Below are 19,740 nucleotides of genomic sequence, written 5' to 3'. Positions count from 1 at the left end.
ATGTGTAAAGGCAGCCTTACAGATGCATGGTCATGCTAGGAATGCCAGTCCCCAGGTGGTACCTGGGAGTCCCCGAGTTTTACAGCTCATCTTCACTCAACAGAGAACAATTCCCTTAAGAAAACAGCTGCTTTGGGGGGTGGACTCCATAGTATTATGCTCCATTGAAGTCTGTCCCTGCCCTCTCCTGACTCCACCCCCAAAGACTTCAGGTATTTCCCAGAGCTGGCAACCCTAGATCATGTACACCCTCGTTTAAAGCTGAATTTTTGTATCTTCTGAATGAAGTTGTATTGTGTGGCTAAGACAGGCTCCTTGTTTTATACTGTCAGCTACTGGTATGTCTGAATGTGGAGGAAAGTGTCATGTACTGATTATGTGCACACTATCGCTAATATGGATTAGCATTCACAGTCCACCCGTAAGGATCATGGCCTGACGTGCAAACCCATTCCTGCCTGATTGTGGTCTTGAAGGTAAAGGTGTAAATAAGTTTGCTAATCTGCATGAAGTAATCTTTAGTGTCCATGCATCCAATCCACAATTTTATTTCCAGCGTAGTAGACTATTAATCCAAATAAGTTTCCTTCTTAGACAGACACTGGAAAGCCACCGCTTGCAGTAGACTTTGGCAAGTAGCCCCAGGACCAGTGTATCCAGTTTTAGCAGAAGAGGAACTGTTTTAACTGTACTTATTTTTTTGTAGGAAACAACAGCTTACATCACTGGATCATCACCTACCAATTATATGATGAAATAAACTGTTGCTTACAACTGCTTATGAAACAGTAATCCATTACACTATTTTCACGTTGGAGGTCTAGATGGGCTTGGTTTAAATTGGCTTACAGCACAAATGTCAAAGTATCTACTCTTCCAGATTAACACTAGGCCAAAGCAGTGCATAAGAGGCTCAGAGCTCTACCATATCACCTTATGTTACTGGATTTTAGCAGTACCTGAAGAGCAATTTTTGCCCATTTGTAATATACTGTAATATCCACCATCCACTGGGTGACCAATATGAAACATCATCATCATTATCATTATTATTATTATTATTTTAATTAAGGACAGTATCCATTTTTACTATAGCTCCATTCAGGATTTGCCTTAATATTTGTAATTAAAAGTATAAGATTTATAGTCCATCAGTGTTCAGAACAAAAGTAAAATTTCAGAGCTTTCTTAAATGGAGTAACACCCTTCTAAGCCCATTGACTTTGGTGAATTTAGAAAGGAGTAATGATTAGAACAGCACAATACTGTAGGGGGAGCACTCAGGATGCCAGATATGCAGTCACTATGCTGATATAGCACCCTACTGGTGCTGTGTCACAGCTGGAGAGTGGTATAGCAATGCTGCAGAACCCCAGCATAGCTCTGTGGGTGCAATTGCATGTGCCAGTGAGCAAGGGGTGTGACAGAAGTTAGCTCCCTAAGCTATCCTAGCAGGGTAACTTCCTGCAGAACCAGTGTAAAATTAGGTCTGTAAAAACCCTACTGCAATCCACTAGCATATGGTGGGAAAGTCAGGATCCTCCCATAGACATGGTCATGCCCACAAGTCCCAGGGTAATTTATGAAACAACTGTGGGGCAGCCACACACCTCCAGCAGCTAGGCACACCCTCCCCCGCTGCACCCCATCACAGCCCCTCATCTGGGATGCTCAGAGGTCAGATGCTAGAGTGTGCAGCATTCTATGGCACATGAATCCATCTTCTAGGCCTCGATGCCCCATAACATACAATGGACTACACATCTAGAACCGTCTGCCTGGGAGAACTGCTTATGATGGGGGAAGGCTGGCAGGGATGCCTGCAGCCCCATAACAAGCTGTCAACATGGTCCCTTTCCAAGGCACCCACATCCCTCCAGGCAGGGAACTATCACAGCAGTCACCTGGGATAAAAAGCAGCTATGCCGAGTGAAAATGCTGCCCAAATAGCTATGACACCTATAGCCTTCCAAGACAGTAGTCCTATGCAACACCACCAGTAAATTGAAATCCAGTTCCACATAGGAGAAGCATTAGTATCAGTGGGATGGGCACCTGTGCAAATAGAGTCCCCCTCCTGAGGGAACTGTAGACACAGCTGATGTCCCACAGGTGATCATACACCCCATGCTCTCTGTTATCATTGTCTACTTCCCTGTTTGGCATCTATATAGGCAATGATTCGACAGAGAGGATGACATTCCTGGTGCAGCATGAGCTGGCTACAATGACTGGTGTGGATCCTGCCACTCTGCTGTGGGGCTACCTTCTCATCCCTTCCAACCTGGCTCCTGCACAAGTTAGAATGCTCAGATAGCCATCCAGCACATTCAATCCACTCACAAGCAAGTTGTGATAGAGAGGACTGGCCCTATCTTCCCGTGGCTCCCTGGGGCAGCTAGCAAAGGCACGCTATGCCGGGCAGAGGGAGTTAACAGTCCTGCTCGTTACTATTTTGCCCCTGGTATTCAATGAAGTTTGGAATGTTCAAAAGCCATGTCCCCGTCTGTTTAGTGTTGAGGGTTGAGGCTTGCTCTGATCGCCTAGACGTACGGTGCCCTTCTGGCACTCCCCTCTCTGTCTCTACTCTGCCACACCTGTGAGTTCTTCATGAGACTTCTCTCAATAATTTCCTCTACGCATATCTGCTTCACAGGAGGATTATTTTGTTAGTCTTCATGGTGCCATTGCACTTCTGTTGTATTCAGCTACAAGACACTGACGGTTCCCACTAAGGGTGTGCAAAACAAAACAAAAAACAAAAATCCGTATTTTGTGGGATCTGGTATATTCACACACACCCCATTATCAATATTTTATTATATTCCTGAATTGTTTGGGCTCTGTTCTCCATTCTTTGGCAGCCTTTCTCAACTTTGTTACCATTGAGGAACCCCTGAAATGTTCTTCAGGCTTTGATAACCTCCAGTAGTAGCACAATTGTGCAGAATATAGGTGGGAAGAATAGCTATGTATATGCCCACTTGGAGCCCCTTTCCTTCCCATCCCCTCCAGGCCCATCATTGGCCATTTTGGGAGGGAGTGTGTGGGTTGACATGACCATATATAGTCATATTACCTGATAAATGTTTAACAATTATATGTTTAACAATGTTTAACAATTATAAACAATTTTATAATTATAAACAATTTTATAATTGTTTAACAATTATAAATGTTTAACAATTATATCATGGTCTCATAGGGTATACTAGAGGCCAGTTCAAACTTAAATGGACTCCGGGGAATGGTAGAGGACAGGAAGGCCTGGAGGATCATTGTCCATGGGGTCGCGATGGGTCGGACACGACTTCGCACATAACAACAACAACAAGAGGCCAGTTCCGCACATTGGGGGGAAAATCGCATTACTCCAACAAAATGGTTTAACCCTAAAAAATAACGCACCTCTGCCCATTTTCCTTCTGGCTCTCTCGCTTTCATTTGCCAGCTTCTCGCGCTTCTTAGCACTCTGCATGCCAGCTTGAAATGGTGGAAGAGAGCAACGCACTTTACATGCAATTCTCCTCCGCCTGTCAATCAAGCCAGGCAGCCAATCACCTTTCTCCATCTTTTAAAGGGCCCGCGATGGCCGCTCATTTTTTTAAAGTAAAACTTCTCAATTGAAATGACTATGCATAGTACGTAGTGCTTTTTATAATGCCACCCCTTATGGAATCATGAGCCTTGAATCTTTAAGAAATTAATCTTGTTCCCAATTTGGTGTGTGGGGGGATTTAGAGAGCCGTGCTTTGTGTTTTAACTGGGGGGGGGGATTTAGTTTTTGCTTTGCCTGCACAATTTAACACCTATTTGTTGCTCCAGGCAATTTGCTTTAAAAAAAAAACAAACCCATCCCCGGGAGAAGGGAGGTGGGTGTGAGGGTGGGAATTGGAGGCAGAAATAGTGCTACTTTGGCTCCACACATTTCCTTAGCATGTGGCTTGCTGGTTGCTCTCCTCTACCTTGCGCTTTTTAGTTGGGGGAATCCACTTTATGCCATTCCGCAACTAGCTTTAAAATGGAGGCTGTAACTACTGGTTTGCTGCTTGGAAGCTGGATGTTGGTGATGTTGTGCAAAATGCCAAAAATGTGGTGTCTGCATAAGGTGAGTATTTCACTATATTTATCGGGTGTGGAATGGCCCAGATAATTGATCCAGGCTATCTGGGACTTGGCGGGGGGGGGAGGCTGTTTTTAGAGGTAGAGACACAACATTTACAGCATAACTCCTGGTGCCTCTCCTGAATACTTTCACAAGTTTCAAAAAGATTGAATCTGGAGGGCCAATTCTATAAGACCCCAAAGAAGGTGACCCCACATCCTTCATTGGTTTCATAGCCCCTTTAAATGCAATTATCCAAGCCAAAAGTGAACTCTGAATGTGTGTGTAAGGGGCTTGCAATCCCTTCAAATGAGTTTACCCAGAATGAGTTTCAATAGACTGCAATCTCTTTAAATGTTCTTTATCATTAACTATCCTGTGGTCCTGAAAACTCAGGAATATTTTCAGGATTATTATTATTATTATTATTATTATTATTATTATTATTATTATTATTATATTAATTTCCCGCCACTCCCTAGCAGGCTCGTGGCAGGTAACAATAGTCTTAAAATCCCATTAAATCTCTCAATAAAAGACATCAAAAACCCCCAACATGGCAGAAAATATCCCACTCTCACCCCTACTGCCGGAGGCGGTGGAGAAAATGGAGAAGGAACGATATACACTAAAACCCCAGGGGGGGGGCGATAGATCTTCCTCACTCAACCATAGACCTGGTGGAAGAGCTCCATTTTACAGGCCCTGCGGAATGCTGACAGATCCTGCAGGGCCCACAGCTCACCTGGGGGGTATGGCCATTTCATATAGTTGTGAAGATACTCAAATCTATATCCAGCTGCAAAAGTTGCCAGGATGGGGCGGCCGAATATATTTAATGTTAATAAGGTATTTTTTTGAATATTTTTTGGCTCAGATATAGCCTAATGCACACCCTTAGTTCCCACCCCACTCTGCTGGCTACTGTGTGCAGTTCACATAGGGGGTATTTTGTGTGCGTGTGTGTGAGGGTCTGAGGTGGTAATTGTGTGCCCTCATCACAGTGGTGCATGTGTCTAGGTAGAGCTGATGTATCTTGGCTTCATTGGTGGACGTTGATAGGCTACACCCATTTGTGTTGCTCAGAGGGACTTAAGTGGCTGCCACTCCATGACTGGTTGGTTTTGCCAGAATTGCTAGGAATGTTGGCTTTGTGTCTATGCTTGGTAGCCATGTTGTGTCCCTACCTCTGTGTACAGTGTCCATAGGTAACCAACCAGTGGTTTCACTAATAAACTGGCCACTGCACCTCTCAGAATGGTGCGGCCGAATATATTTAATTTCCTTATTACTCCAGTGCACCACATTCTTTATTATCTTGATAAATATTATACCAGGCATCATTTCTGATTTATTCAAGATACTTTAATATTCAAAAGTTAGACACACAAATTCAAGAGGAATATAAATTCAAAGGATTTACAATTAAGCACTCTTAGTATAAGCCCATATAAAGGAAATTCCTGGAGATTTTGGGGGTGGAGCCTGAGGAAGACAGGGGAGGGAACTACAAAAGATTATGCCACCATACATTTCTTAGTTATTGGAGTTTTTTTAAGTGGCTCTTTTTAATTTTGGATGCAGCAGAGCTATTTTTCTGCATTATAAAATTTACTTTAACACTGGTTCAGAGTACCGTATATTCTCGCATATAAGCCGAGGCACCTAATATCAACACAAAATGATCGAAAACCTTATTGACTCGCATATAAGCTGAGGCTGGTGTTTGGATAGTGCCCTTCCCTTCCCTTCCCTTCCCTTCCCTTCCCTTCCCTTCCCTTCCCTTCCCTTCCCTTCCCTTCCCTTCCCTTCCCTTCCCTTCCCTTCCCTTCCCTTCCCTTCCCTTCCCTTCCCTTCCCTTCCCTTCCCGGCAGGATCTCTTTCCCCCCCTTTTCTTCCCATCCTCCTCCTCCCTCTTTCCCCTCTTGTCTTTTTATATCCAATCCTTCTTCTTATCCAATTCCCTTCTTGGCCAGGTGTTCTGTTCCTCTAGGGGCATTTCCTCCTTCTGCTCTGTGCTCTCCTTCTGAAACAGAGGCTTCAGAGCTTCCTGCAGTAGCAGCACATGCTAGCCTCATTAAGGCAGTGAGGGGGGGGAGGTGGAGACTGCTCTTCCCTCCCCTCCCACTGTCCCTCCCGGGCTTGCTGCGTCTCTGCTTCTTCCTGCATCTGCTTCTTCAGTTAAGTATACTTGTCTCCCACTCCCGGCCCTCCTTTCTTGTCTGGCAGCTTTTTTCGATACCTGCATCTAAGCTGATGGGGACGTTTTCAGCTTTAAAAAAGGGTTGAAAACCCCGGCTTATATGCGAGTATATACGGCAGATTAACCCTGACAGGATTGGCTGGAGTATCATTGGTGCCTTTCTTGTGTGCTGGAATGTTCAACAGGCTCAGGGTATAGGCTCAAGGACTAGGATCTTTATATTCCTTTCCCTAATCTGATTTTCTGAAACAGCAAGTCAGGAATGGGAAAGCCTGAAGATGAAGGCAACATGTCCTCAGATTTTATGTGTAGGAATAAACACAGATGTACACTTTTTAATATACCTTCTCTGAGCCATCCCTACTACTTAAAAGGAGAAGCAGGCCAGAATACCCTGAAGTTATCCAGGTGGTGTTAATCATTTTTTCTGTTAACTTTAACCTACAACTGACATCTAAATGTCCTTTAGCAAAGAAAAGGGTGAAGTGCAATCAAACTTTTCTGGTGTTTCTGGAAGCCTTGTACATGGCAGCTGCAAGTATGTGAGGACAATGGATCTCAGATATAGAAATATGTGGACATGCCTGTGTCCAAGAAACAGATACAGGTTCTTCAGGTTAAACATCTTTTTAAAAACACAACTATATAAAGAACCCAATGACAGGTTTTGAAAAATTAACAACAACCAATGAAAAGAATATATTCTCTAAGATATGTAATTTGTTCTTGGATACTTGTAGTAAATGGCAGAAAATAATTGTAAAACTCTAGACAAAAGATCTGAAAACCCCAATAAATCTAGAGATTTGGGCATCTGTGTTTTTTCCCCATTCTGCTTTTGACCCCACTTTCACTGTGCATGTGAGTTGGGCTTTTTATTTCATTCTACTTAGAAGATTTTTCTCCCTTCAGGGCTCCCTTCAGTTTCTCTTTGATGTTTCTATGGATTTTTAAGAGTGGTTTTGTTCCAGTTTTTTCTCTTGCTTTGCTCAGAAAGTGAAGGTCGCTCAGCAATGACAAGCTTGAACCAAACGGAGAAAAGCAAGTATATAAGCCTGACTACCAAATGTAGATTTGTTAGATCTATCATATTTCCAATAGACACTTATGGCTATGAAAGTTGGATGATGAAAAATAGGACAAGGGAAGAATCAATTCATTTGAACTCTGGTGTTGGAGAAGGCTTCTGCGGATTCCATGGACAGCAAAAGTCATAAACAAGGAAATACTACAGTGCATGAAGTCTGATATATCATTGGTAGGCAAAATTCTGAAACCTTAGCTTACTTATTTTGGCCATATCATGCAATCCAACTCAGAAGAGAAAGGAATTATGCTAGGATTGGTCAGTGGAAAAAGGAAATCAGGCCGACAAAGAACACTGTGGTTAGACATGATCAAAATGAGCATCAGCCAGAACATTGTACGGCTGAGGGAGGCGGTGTGGGATCGGGATCATGGCAACAGCTGTGCCTTGGGATCGCCAAGAGTCGTACATGACTGAATTGCACAAGTTAACTAGGAGTAGTACATCAAAGCTGATATCTGCCATCTGGTTCAGCTTTAGTTAGTTTGTCAGATAAGAACATACATGGGATCAGTCTCATGGTTAACCCAAAGCACCCAAAGCTTTTCCACCAGGCATTTGACTGAGGCCAGGCCAACCAACCAACATCTGCAGGGCCCCTGCCCCCTCCCCCCCAGAAACCCACTAAGACTCCTGGACCTGTTTGAGTTACTACTGTTTAGGTAATACTGTTACCCAGTTATATCAATTAATAATATGAATGTTATAGTTATTATATGTATGGCCTCATGTATAGTTTTAGTTATATGTAAACCGCCCTGAGCCTTTGGGGAGGGTGGTATATAAATATGAATAAAAACAAAAAAACAAAAACAAAGCATAGGTCCGAGGTCCTACCACCCAGTAAAGGAGAGTGTCATCTTTATGTAACCAAAATGTCCCCACATTTAGTCCTCCACCTCCTGCTCTTTGATCTTCTGCTGGATGGCTCTCCAATCTTTATCTGCCCTGTTAAATCCCCAGACTCCTCATTTGCCCCATCCATGGTGCTTTCTTATATTGTTGCCCTCTCTCACCTCTTCTTGTTGAGTAGGGATGTCAGTCTCCAGATGGGATCTGGGGATCCCCTAGAATTACAGCTCATCTGTCCAGAGATTGGTTCTCCTGGGGAAAATGGGTTCTTTGGAGAGTAGACTCCACTGAGCTTCCTATCCTCCCTCGTCTCCATCCCCAAATCTCCATGAGTTTCTTAACCTTGATCTGGCAACCCTTCTACTGTCACATCCTTCCTCCCAGTCCAACTTTCTCCTGACCTGCCCAGCTTGTCAGGCCACATCCTTGACATCTAGTGCCCCTGTGCCTGCAGCACTAGGATTTGCTGCTTTCTGGTGTGACTGGAGCTGGCAGTCACACATCTGCCCCATGTGTCTAGCTGACTAGTGGGGTGGGATGGTAGTTGACTTTGGTAATCCCTCTCTAGGGCAACCACCTGCTCCAGCTGGGACCCAGGTAATCTGGCAATGAGCAACGAAGGACCTCTCTAAGCCAGTGGTCCCCAACCTTTTTATCACCGGGGACTGGTCAACGCTTGGCAATTTTACTGAGGCCCAGGGGGAAAGTCTTTTGCTGAGGAACGTCGCCACCACCTGAGCCCCTGCTCCACTTGCTTTCCCGCCAGTGCCCCTGACTTCCCCCCACCTGCTGGTGGGCGCTGCCAGCAGCAGCTGTGCAGTGCCACGCTGAGGGGGAGCCCCAGCTATGGCGGCCGCTGGAGAGCACCAATGGTGAGCCAGTGGCAGAGTGGCAGGGCAGCCCCCTAGGCAGCAACCAGGGAGGAGGACGAGGAGCCGCCGCCGCCCGGTACTGACTGATCTTCGGACCGGTCCCGGTCCCCAGACCGGGGGTTGGGGACCACTGCTCTAAGCCATTCAGTCACGGAGCTATTTTGTGAGTGTCAGCCTATCATAGAGATTTCCCTACTACTATTTATCACTTGTCTACACCCCACTAACAAATGGCAACACGTGTGGTAATAGCTTGCAGCTGCCTATGACACTGGTAGCCAACTTACCTGGTATAAGTCACTATTCCTAACAAGATTTCACATATAGGATAACCACCACATGGAGATTTTCAAGTAGCTGCACCATGACAAACCACCTTAGTTATTTTCATATGGCAATTATTTTCAAATGGAGATTTCACTAACGCATATTAAGCATACTGATCAATTCTGCCCTGGTGAGAAACATATATTATAAATGTGGCAAATTGATTTGATTGACTTGTAAGAATTAGTAAAAGTTACCCAATATTGTTTCAAAATACTGAAATTGGAATCACTTTCACAATGAACCAAAGTGATGTGTAAATATCTTTTAATTTTAAAACCAGCTTGCCATCCCTGTTTACAATACATACATACAGTTCAGCATAATTACATCAAGCCATGTTTGACAGAACAAATAAGGCAAGATCCTAATCCTGTTAAAATATATGCAAATACTAGATTTGATATGTTGTGAGCATTTCCAACTAAAATAAGAAGAGCATGGTTTCTCAAGTACAGCTATTGAGGAGCTTTTGATGTGGCCATCATAACATTGGTTCCATTAACTTTTATGGGACAGATATGTGGCTAATTTATTACTAGAGACAAATGTCACTAAACAGGACTAAAAGATTGTAGTTCACTAACAATACATTCCTAATTTTAGTTACACCCTTCTAAATCAGTTGAAGTAAGTGAGATTAGACAGGATTAACTCTGCATAGGATTGCACTGTGAATATGTTCAGTATATGTCTACAAAGAATTAGAACAGACCACATCCATTAATGTTAACCAGTGGTGGAGCCCATGAGAAGGATGCAAATAAAGCAGTTATTTATTCATTGCATTTCTTATCTTGGAGCTCCCAGCTGTGCTTTGTCTCTATGCTGTTGTACTTTCATTACTACCAGTTCCATGTAAGAAGCCTTTTGTTGGCTTCTCCTGTTCTAAAACCTGGTCCAACATTAAACAAATAAACAAAACTCCAACATGCATATTCTGCTGACTGTAAACTTGACAGCTTCATATATACTATATATTTTATAATAGTTCTGATTTTTAAAGTGATTAAATCATCTCTGTGCAGCTATCAAATGTAAAATATAATGTGAAAACATAATTTTCATAATTTTCATTTAATTATAACTTCATGGATTTTTGGTCATGAACCTTGGTCTACCTATTTATGTACATATCATCTAAATCTACTGTGGCTAATATACAAATAATAACAGTAGGCATAGTAACATTGAACAGGAATGTGTGTACTTCTTAAAGCCTTGGTCATGTATAAGTCCACAGGCATATAGCAAATAAAGCATTTTAGGGAGAAACAACAGTATGATTGGGACTGCTGCCACCATTCCATTCTGCTTGGATGCAAATCTTTGAAGGACTTAATTTTAAAAGAAATTCATTTTCAGACATCAAAAATATGAATAAAATGGCATTAAACAGCCATATTTGTTCAGGTGGGTTTATCAGGCTCCTGTTTCCAGTATCTGAGAATACTAAAACCAGGATACATGCAGCTTACACTGACACCAGCTTCAGCTATAGTAACACACTATTAAAAAGCATACTTAACATTTGCTGGGCTAAGTAGTTTCCAGCACAGTATGCCCAGAATGGAAATAAGTGGATTTGTAGTAAAACTACATAATTTGGAAAGTACAATTCAGCTTCTGATACTGGTACTGCTTGTGGGATTTGGCTTATAGTTTATCGTCAGAGGGAGACAAAATTCAAATCCAGGAGCACCTTAGAGACTCACCTGTTTGTCTTATATGAAGTTGGTAGTAATGAAAATAATGAAGATGTTCTCTAAGGTGTTCCTGGACCCACTTTCCCCCCTTCTACTACAGGCTAGCATGGCTGTCCACCTTAAACTATCTGCACAGAGGGAAACCACTAGGTCTGTACCAGGTGACGGCATAGAGTGGCACTTGAATCTTAATTTGACTACTAAGGATTCTGCTACTAGCAAGTCCAAAGTTTCATATAACACAACACTTTCTGGTAGGGTTATGAAAATCTAATTTGGAATTCCTTTGTATGATCTTCTAATTTCTGAGCATGTACAACATGTCCAACATGCATTCTTTAAAGTTTTCCTCCCTCACTCTATGGTATGGGAAGCTTGGGGGAAAAAACCTTCTAAGTTTCAGTTTGTTACAATATTTCCTGAACCCAAAAGAATTGCTACAGAGGCCATATACTGTATATGAATTAAAGTGAAATATATGATTGAATTAACTCAGAATAGTTGGACTTAAATTTCACAGTCTGACTCACCTTTTGACTGGTTCTTGCATTGTGAAATATTGTGGCTTTTACATTAGGGATGAATGCCAAAACAAACTATTACATAGTTAGTCTGGGCTGATCTCCTATTATTAATTTACAGTCAGGAAATCCTTGTCAGTCAGGAAATCTGTATATATCTCAGATTACTGAGAGAATGGGAGACAGATTAATGAAAATGTGTAAACCGAGGTAAACACACAATAAGGACTCTGGCAGTACCACCCTAAGTAGAGTTATATCCTTTGAAAGCCATTGTCAGGACAGAGCTCTGTGCAAGCTTGTCATGAAAAACAGAGGCACCAAAATCTGATCCCAGCGTCACTGTTGTAATCTTGAGGGCATGGGTATGAAAGGTATCTAACGGATTACCTGGCCGAGAGCTCTTACACAGTACATCAGAATATGTTTATATGTGCTATTATCACATTCTGCTCTTTTAATTTTTTTCCTGGTGACATTATCCTTAGTGCATGATGGCTTGCCTGTGGACTTTTGATAACATACAAAGACAACACACACAGGTAGTATAACCAAATTCCAACTTAATTTGCTTGCTCATTGATCATTACTTCATACACACAAAAGCTCATTCCTAGAATAAAGTTTTGTTGGTCTTATAGGTGCCATTGGACTCAAATTTTGTTCTGGTACTTCAGATCAATACAGCTACCCACCTGAATCTACTCTTCTCATACACTGCAAAAAATGAACCCTGATGTAGGCATGTTATATACGAAAGTATACTGGAGGAGTTGGGATTATTTTAATGAATACACAGGCATTCTGTGGGGTTTCTATAATTGTTTCAGGCTCATTCTGTGATATTTTACTGTAGCATGATGGGCCATACAGGGAGCAGTCTGTACACGTGATTTATGTGGTCTGGTATTGCTTCAATCCAGCCTCTGCTTAGAACATGAATTTTGATCTTTCTCATGTTCTGAATGTCATACACGTACATTTTCTGTATAAAATATAGAAATATAAAAATAATACTTCATGCAATACGACATCCTCTCTCCAAATGCAATGTCACTTTACCAAGGGAGCATAGCCTCTCCATTACCAAAAATGCTCAAGGAACAGTCAGTCAAGATGGCAATTTACATTGTTCAGATGCTGGTCCCTGCAGTCTATTTCACCTTAATGGGATATTGTGTCTCCATTTCCCTTTTTCTGCAAGTAAGTGTATATGATTAAGAGATGAAAAAAGCAGATAGAACTTAAATAGCAGAATCAATCCTCTCCTGACGCCGCTTCATGATTTCTTGAAGCTCTGACTCCCCCCTGCTTTTCTGGAATAAACAGAAGAGATAAAAAAATTAAAGTTTTATTAAAATAGGTCTCATACTTCTTTTTAATTTTTTTAAGAATTTATTTGCTGCCTTTCCAATTCAAAGACCTGCTCAAGGCAGTTCACTGTCAAGATAATACTGCTATAATTATAAAATGATAGAAAACAAATGTATTGTTTATAAGAAAATTTACAATTTAAAACCATTCTAGGATCTTCAGCTTAAAAAGCCTCAAAGATTGATATTGGAATGCGTGTAAAGAAGGAAGCAGATGTAGCTCACTGGCCGATTCCACACAGGTGGAAAAGGCTGAGTGGGCAGTCATATGGAAGCAGGGCAAATCCCTGCTGTCATATGACATTGCTGGCAGGCCACCACCCTCCTGGGCATGGCATGGATCAGGACCCAGAAGCCCTGGGCTAAGGGAACACAGATTCTTCTGAGTTCCCTTAGCCCACTGTGGGAGCCAACAGGGCCTGTCCTGTGGCAGGCCTGTGTGGACAGGGAAGAACTGGGCTTCCAGGCCTGGCTCCTCCCTGTCCTACAGTGGCCCAGAGGGGGCAAAAAATGAGTTGGTTGGCTTCACAGTGTTTTGCTGTGCTGCGGGGTGGACGAGGCCATTTATTTTTAGTTTGCAGGAGGGTGGGATTGCGTTGCATGCAATCTACCTTCCTGCAAAATAACCCCCTGTGCCCCCCACGCAGCAGAACTAATCCACCGCTGCTTTGATTCCTGGGAGGACATATTTCAGTGGGACACCAGGTATCCAACTGAAATGTGTCCCCTTTGTAGACACAGACTGCTGTAGAGCATGCAGCTCTGCAGCAATGCACCGCTGGTAGCCTGGCGCAGATGCCACCAATGCGGAATGGGTCACTTTCAGTACAATGGTTTTACATCACTTCCAAAGAAAACCTGGAAGTGATGTTATACTTCTTTAAGAATCACCAGAAATTCTGTGATTTTACCGTAGGGTTCCTGTTAATTTCTCCACTGGAATGGTAGCATTTCTGGGTTCTCTCCTTCATGCTCATGGTGATTTTAAAATTAAGTTTTCTCCTGCCAGCAAACAGAGTGGCATTGAAGCTAGTCAGTGTGAGGTCTCCTACCTTAGCAGAAACCTGGCAACCATAACCTTTACTAAGGGGAATATATTCCAAGTAGACATATAATTAATATAGTAGGATCTGTCCCAGCGGGGTAGATTTGGTAGGCAAGATAGCACTTTATTAAGTGCTGTGAGGAACCTCCATTTGCATTCTGCTTGTAGGTAAACAAGGAAAGGAACAATGGATCAGCCCAATAAGGCTCCTATAGTTGCCATATTATGAAGAGGTATGCAGCAGTAATAATAGTGCTATGATATCACCATTTAGTTTTTAAATTCTGAGTACAGTCTTAATAATGTTTGAAACTTCTTGGGAACTTTTACTGCTTTGTATCCTAAGTCACAGTTTGCTAACAAACTTACCTCTAGGTGAGATTTTTGAACTGTGATTTTACTGAACACCCTAGCCCCCTCTTCTCCGCATACTTTTTTCAACTCCTCTTTGTTCAGAGAGAAAAGCTGAGCCCCAGTGAGTATTCCAAGATGGTCCACAGTTCTGGAAAATGCAAAGTTTAAATATGTATTAAGAAAAGGTGATAGAAGCCTATAGTTACCATAGTTAGATTGCAGAAATGCAAGTTATTACAACACTAAAAAAAACGGCATACCCTGGACTCAACAAGGCCTGTTTTTTAAATCTCACTATGCATGCTAACCTCGTTCAACTCCTATATACTTACAATCCTCTCTTCTTTTTCATTTATTTTATTTGTGATAACATGACTGTATTGTGATGTTAGTAAAATGCAATGTAATTTTGAATTTAACTCTCTGGTCTCAGAACAAGATAGTTGCCAGCACAGCTTGTCACTTGCAGGGATGTTTTCACACTTGGGTGGAGACAGATGGGGCCAGCAACAACTGGTAAAGTGACAGCCAATAATTACTAACATAGACAGTTTTATTTCTCCAGTGCTTTTGTGAACTACAACTGAACTCAAAGGGACTGATTGGCTGTTTTAGCAAAGAATTATCTAATGGCATCATATGGCTGAATCTGGGGGGCTTTTTGCACGCCTTCAAAATAGCACAATGGTTGCCAATTGAAAACGCTACTGATTTGCTGTTATGCACAACGTCGTCGACAATCTGCCACACACCTGAAACCAATCTGCAAAAAGCGCTTCCTTGTAGCGCTTTCAGGGAAATCCCCAAAAGTGGATTCACCCTCCGGAAAGCGATACACTCCTGCAACCAATCTGCAACACTAGCGAAAAAGACCTGTGCGTTGACATTGTTGCGGTTTCTACAAAGTCCCTCCCCCTGGCTCTCTTCTCTGATCTTCCGGCGAAGCGATCGCCATTTTTTTTTCTCCGAGCGAGCGGGGATAAACGCACCAGCGAGCCTCTTTCAGTTTAGAGGCTTCCCCGGCTTCAGTCCCTCCCCTTCAGTCACTAAGCACAAAGAACAGAGAAGCCCGTTTGCTGATGTATTTTCCCTTTATTTTTTACACATTCATTCAGCCAAAAATCGAGCCCGTGAGAGGGGGGGGATTTTTTTTTTTCACTCGGAGGGAGCGTGGCAACGATCAAACGACAGCTCAAACACACCAGGCAGCTGGATGGGTCTCTCAGTTGCAACGAATTAACACAGATTGGTTGCAATGGGTCTGTTTTTTTTTTTTTTTAAACCTTTCTTAAAGGGAAAGGGGCTGTTTGGGAGCATGCTAATGGCTGCCCATTGGCTGCTTGACGGCCAGGGGTGGGACGAGCTCGGCAATAGCGCTTCCTTTCTAGCGATTTCTGCCGAGACCGGAATCCTGTGGGAAACGCTACAAAACGCAACTGGATTCCACTACAAAGGCAGGTATGCATAACGACGAATTCCACTATTTTAAATGGCGATTTTTCATTCAGTGACCAATTTGCTACAAAGATCCCGGTGCGTAAAGCCCCTGGATGTTGTGGCACAGTTTACTAATTTACCATAATTAGCTTTCCCCTTATATTTCCACTGTTATGATGGTTGTTCATTAGTCTGATAAAGAGTAAAGGTAAAGGTATCCCCTGTGCAAGCACCGGGTCATGTCTGACCCTTGGGGGTGACGCCCTCTAGCGTTTTCATGGCAGACTCAATACGGGGTGGTTTGCCAGTGCCTTCCCTTGTCATTACCGTTTACCCCCCAGCAAGCTGGGTACTCATTTTACTGACTTCGGGAGGATGGAAAGCTGAGTCAACCTTGAGCCAACTGCTGGGAACGAACTCCCAGCCTCATGGGCAAAACTTCAAACTGCATGACTGCTGCCTTACCACTCTGTGCCACAAGAGGCTCTTCTGATGAAGAGTGCTTGCACTCAAAAGCTCATGCCTTGAAAAGTCTTCATTGGTCTTAAAGGTGCAATTGAACTCTAATTCCATAGTTACCAAGTTCTCTTAGTATGTAGTAACTGGCGGGCAATACTATTCATATACAAATAACCATTGTTCCATCTCCTCAGCTTTGTGTCCAAGAACAAGTTGTGATCCATTGGACTGAAAAAAATCTCTAGGCCAAACTCTGTGTTTTTGTGAAACAGAAGTAAGTGGGAGGAGAGTCAGTTCTGTAACTATGGAAACCACCAGGACTTTTTTGTGATGGTTCTCACTGGTACTCACTGGCTCTCCCAAATCCTCAAGAAGCATAGCTGTCAACTGTGGAATGTAAACCCTCTTTCTCATTCCCCTACACTGTAATTTTTAAAAACTTTCTTCCAAGGAGCTTGGAATAAAGCTCATTTTGCTCATTTTGACTTCACAAGTATCCTGTGAATGGAGAAAGTAAATGGGTCAAGATCACTAATAAAGCTTCATAGGTGATCCAGGATTAACTTGAGCTCCCAGATCCGACTGTCATACTCTAAACATTACTATCCTTTTCTTGTTGTATATTCTTCCCTTTTTATTCAGGAAACTGTCCAAAAATGGGGCTTGGTCGTCACCTGTAAGTGACTGTCCGCAACTATCCTGCTTGGCCTTCTCAGGAGGCTGCTCTTTCAAGTCCTGCTAACAGATACATAGCTATCACAGTACCTCACTAAATTGTTAACTTCACCATGCAGGCAGGAGAGATAGAGTGGTTCTTGTTCTCAGTGAAGGAATTCTCAGGAAGTAACTATGACTTGGAAGAAGGCTTGGATAGCAAGATTCATCCCATACCCAGTATATCTGTTAAGAAAAACTTCTGTCTCACTGCCTCAAGTCTGATCACATGATCCAAACAGAGAAGCAGAATGAGAAAAGAGAACAGTGTGAGGAGGAGGAAGACAACAGCAACTTACCCTTTGCTAAAAGAATTTGCTTCAAGCCAAGCTCTGACTTCTTCAGCATTGGACTCAAAGGTCAAGGGCACATGAATTTGTTGTGTCTTCTCAACTTTAAAGTTTCTTTGAGGAGGCTGCACTTTAATATTGGTAATCTTTTTCAGCAGTTCATCGTTGACCTCATCCATGTGATGGATTAGTTCTAAAAATAGATGGGGGAAAATTAGGTCAGTTATCTATTTTAGGTAACTTTTCTATTTAATTGATTAATGTTCAGTATATTTGAATATATTATCAAATCCTCAATAAAGAAATGCTTCCACTTACTGAAGGAAGTTCAACTTACTTTTCCCCCCACGTTGGCAACAACTTGTATATTTTTTAAAAGTTAGCAACTTAATTTTATTTTTTGTTAACAATCATTAGAAAAAACATCATTCCTAATTTTAGCATCTCATCCATACTGATTACAGTTCCCCACTAAAGTCTTTACTGCTTAAATCATGCAGCTCTACAAAGTACAAAAAAATGTAAGTTCATACAAATTAGTTACTCCCTTACATAACTATAACTTATTCAGGTGAATAAATTTGAGGAAGGTAAGGGATTTGGTTACTTTGTGGAGCTAATGCCATGTAACAAAAAGATAGTCCTGATGCCTTTTCATTAAAATATGTATAAAATTAAAAGTGTTGGTGGGAGGCAGGAGTTCAGAGTGGAGAAGTGGGGATGTGTAGGATAAGGGGATTGTTGGATGTTATTCCTCACAGTTTCTCTACTCTGAATTGTCCTCCTAACTGCTTTCATTATACTATTCAACATGCTTGGTTATGTCAGCAAACACATTTGAGGAAAGAAATAGTGTTGAAAAGGCAATGTCTGATGTACAAAGAACAAGAGAAGAAGACCCTGCAGGGGGCAAGAAGAAGAGAATTAGATAAGATAGTGAGCACGATAGTGAGCACTTTTTCTCTCCTGTTAAGTATCATTCCTTGTCTGTCTCCAGATTGCTACTTTTAGAGCAATTTCCCCCTTCTCAGAAGTGTTACACTCTATCTTACCCTCTCTCTCAGCTACAGCTATAGATATGAACCTATCTTTGTCTCTCCTCTTTCCTATCAAATATATTAATTCCTAAATAAACTTTTATCCACTATTTAATCAGATCATGCACTGTGTTAATTATGCTGCCAACAGAAAGAAGGGCAGTTTCTATCACCGGATAGGGAAAGGATTAGGCACTCTTTCTCTTCTCTCACCATTGTTTCTCTGCATTATATTTCTGCCTCCTGATGCTATTTTTTTAAATGATATAATGGGTGGCTAGCTTATGAAGTTTGCATGACATAAAGTTAGTCACAAACCCACAGTGGTGTTTGATTCTAATGAACACCACCCAGAATGGAAGTATAGATGGATGGCATTATACTCATTAAGCAGTTTAACAAAGAACAGAATAAACTGCAATATCCCAAGGCATTTTGTATTAGGTCCTGATACTCCAGTATAAAATATGAGGGCTTTATGTCAGTGATGAAAGACACATGGTGTAAAACACATGTTTTGTTGACCAAGGAAGAAAGGATCATCACCCACTTATACAATTTAAAATTAAATAAACTACCATTTAGTGAGCCTCTTGTGGCGCAGAGTGGTAAGGCAGCAGACATGCAGTCTGAAGCTTTGCCTATGAGGCTGGGAGTTCAATCCCAGCAGCCAGCTCAAGGTTGACTCAGCCTTCCATCCTTCCGAGGTCGGTAAAATGAGTACCCAGCTTGCTGGGAGGTAAATGGTAATGACTGGGGAAGGCACTGGCAAACCACCCCATATTGAGTCTGCCAAGAAAACGCTAGAGGGCGTCACCCCAAGGGTCAGACATGACTCGGTGCTTGCACAGGGGATACCTTTACCTTTTTAACCATTTAGATACATGTGTGCCCTTGGTAAATGAGGCCACACATATATTTTGTATTTGGGTATCAGACCTGAAGTACAACACTTTACATATTCCCTTACTTCATATTTTCGGATCAGTGCTTTTGAGATGGTATAAAGTAAAATTGTTAACTTTAAACTGCGATGATATAACTGTAGCTTGCTTGGTGCGTGAGGAACCATGTGCTTACGTTCTTTGGCATCAGGAGAATTGCAGGTTATGATTTCACTTCCCCATTTTTCCCCAGCATAACTGGCAGGTAACTTATGTGAGGGGCTGGAAGGTCCAATTCCTCTTGGACTCACATCTCCTTTGTATTTCTGATAAGTCTACAAAATAAAAAGGATATTCCATGAAGCAGAGTATTTTCTCTTCAGTACCGCCCCTCAGAAACTGATGATGCTGTCTTTCCATCTCTGTTCCCATGACAAAGAGACAAAGGAGTTTTCTCATTCACACATTATAAAA

At 42.1% G+C, this 19,740-nt stretch overlaps 1 protein-coding gene across 2 annotated transcripts in view; it reads right to left on the bottom strand.

The window, feature by feature from the left end:
• Positions 1-9,696: 9,696 nt before the first annotated feature.
• EPS8L2 (EPS8 signaling adaptor L2) overlaps positions 9,697-19,740 on the bottom strand; it is a 151,545-nt gene continuing 141,501 nt past the window's right edge. For both annotated transcript variants that reach the window (XM_077321379.1, XM_077321380.1), the window contains 4 exons: positions 19,463-19,601; positions 17,355-17,538; positions 14,461-14,593; positions 9,697-12,989 (listed from right to left, as the gene is read on the bottom strand). In XM_077321379.1, coding sequence (XP_077177494.1) covers positions 12,918-12,989; positions 14,461-14,593; positions 17,355-17,538; positions 19,463-19,601 — 528 coding nt within the window. In that variant the 3' untranslated portion in view covers positions 9,697-12,917. The remainder of the gene's footprint in view (positions 12,990-14,460; positions 14,594-17,354; positions 17,539-19,462; positions 19,602-19,740) is intronic.

Source organism: Paroedura picta, chromosome 2, assembly GCF_049243985.1.
Source record: "Paroedura picta isolate Pp20150507F chromosome 2, Ppicta_v3.0, whole genome shotgun sequence".
Lineage (NCBI taxonomy): Eukaryota > Metazoa > Chordata > Lepidosauria > Squamata > Gekkonidae > Paroedura > Paroedura picta.
This window is presented reverse-complemented; position numbering and strand designations above follow the sequence as displayed.